At 32.1% G+C, this 2,193-nt stretch overlaps 1 protein-coding gene across 1 annotated transcript in view; it reads left to right on the plus strand.

Moving 5' to 3' along the window:
• The window catches only part of LOC103607701 (MAGUK p55 subfamily member 7-like), a gene marked incomplete at both ends in the record, with an annotated part of 88,073 nt that extends 87,000 nt beyond the window's left edge, over window positions 1–1,073 (plus strand). The window contains one exon of the mRNA XM_008592176.1: window positions 993–1,073. Coding sequence (XP_008590398.1) covers window positions 993–1,073 — 81 coding nt within the window. The remainder of the gene's footprint in view (window positions 1–992) is intronic.
• Window positions 1,074–2,193: the final 1,120 nt, after the last annotated feature.

A 2,193-nucleotide genomic window follows, 5' to 3' on the forward strand; every position in this document is an offset into this window, starting at 1 on the left:
CCATTTTATGTAAAAGGATATGTAAAATAAATTTTTTAGTGTAAGACTTCAATATAATCCATTACAACTTTCTATGGTGGTAAAAGAGAACTCTATAATAAAAATGAAGTTCGGCCGGCCCCGTGGCTCACTTGGGAGAGTGCAGCACAGGTAGCTCCGAAGCCACAGGTTCGGATCCTATATAGGGATGGCCTCACTGCTGAGCGTGGTGCAGACCACACCATGCCAAGGGTTGCGATCCCCTTACCGGCCAAAAAAAAAAATGAAGTTCTACCTTTGTTTTGCTGTATACATACATACATACATACATATACGTGTTTATGAGTGAGTTTGGTCATTCTTTTCCTCTCATAGTTTTTTTTTTTCTTTTAATATTTAAATCTTTTTTTTTAATTGAAACACTATGCAAGTTTTCAAATACTCAAGGACCAACTGAAAATATGTAGTATATAGAAGAGGATCTTCACAAATGTAAATGCAGTCAATGGTTTTATAAATTTAAATTGCATAATTAAATTTTCATCCAAAATAAAATCAGGGATATTTTTTCTTAAGATTTAAAACATTTAAAATTGAAATTATCACTATCTGGAGTGTGCAATCCAATTTTTTTAGATGCACATATTTTTTTAGGCTCTTGTGGGTACCATTGCTTAGTAATGTGCTCAGATACTCTTGAATATGTTTCATTTAAAACGTATTTCTAACTAAAATATTAGAATGTTTATAAATATTCTAATAAATAAAATATTTGAATATTAAAATATTTCTAACATTTTTGCCAAAAGGTGAGGATTTAAATTTAAAAAGTAAAAAAGCAACAAAATAAATCTTCGCTTTTTCTTCTGTCCAGCTTAAGCAGGGATAACTTCTTTACTTGGAATGCAAGTTTGCATCCACGTTCTTAGTCTGTCTTATGGATTTATGCCCGTTATAGAAATGTTGATATGATGCTTTGTTTGGTAATGAATTTCTGTTATACTGTTTTTCAGGTCCTGTAGGCGTAGGGCTGAATGAACTGAAACGAAAGCTGCTGATCAGTGACACACAACACTACGGTGTGACAGTGCCCCGTGAGTTCTGACTATTCAGTGTGACTCCAACTACACTAATAATGATTGATATATATTTTCAGAGCATGTATGGTGCAAACACTATTCACCCATCTCAACCTCCCAACAACCCTATGAAGTAGGTAGCGACATTATTCACATCTTACAGAGAAGGAAACCGAGGCATAAGAGGTTAGGGATTTGCCCTGGATTACACAGGTTATTGGCAGAATATTTGTTAATCACCACTTCCCTTCTCTTGGATTTTTTATGGTGAATTTTAATATCTATATATGAGACATCAAATTATTATTTACAGATTTTCTTCTAAATGAAACTCTAACTATTCTATTTCCTAAAATAAGTGCTAATGTTTTCCAGAGTTTTTCACCAGCTTCAAGATGAGAAAGCCCAAACCACAGAGAGCGGAAGGAGACTGTTCATAATATGAACCTTTCTTAATTACTTTTTATATGTAGTAATTGGCAGATAGTGTTAAATAGGCATATTTCATGGCCATATCTTTCTAATATGGTAGGCTTCTGTTCAGCACACAGAATTAGATCTATTTTTATAAAAGTGGTTTTCATGGGCATTCTTACAAATGAAATCTGATGCTCTTAACATTTTGATCTCCAGAATAAATGCCATTTGACTACTTAATATGTTGATGTTAGAAAGCTGTCTAAAAGGCTAAATTGAAATGTTGGCTTTTCAAGTGGTTTTAGTACTGTTAAAAAAAAAAAAAATCGTTTGTATATTGCCCTTAGCAATGTTCTCTAGTTTTGGAAGAGTTCAACTTTATTTTAAAATTAATGGTTTTCTATTACCTCGAGTTACTTCTTGTTACTACATTTTTCCAAATTATTGTTTGTAATCATTTTCAGACATAAGTTATAAGACTGCTGGTTTCCACCAGCAGAGATGAAAGTAAAGGAAAATGTGGAATTAGACAATTTCTTCTTTTTTTTCCTTTAATTATTTACTTCTCTTACAAAAATTACACAGGTTATTGGCAGAATATTTGTTAATCACCACTTCCCTTCTCTTGGATTTTTTATGGTGAATTTTAATATCTATATACGAGACATCAAATTATTATTTACAGATTTTCTTCTAAATGAAACTCTAACTATTCTAT

Source organism: Galeopterus variegatus, unplaced genomic scaffold (assembly GCF_000696425.1).
Source record: "Galeopterus variegatus unplaced genomic scaffold, G_variegatus-3.0.2 Scaffold7636, whole genome shotgun sequence".
Lineage (NCBI taxonomy): Eukaryota > Metazoa > Chordata > Mammalia > Dermoptera > Cynocephalidae > Galeopterus > Galeopterus variegatus.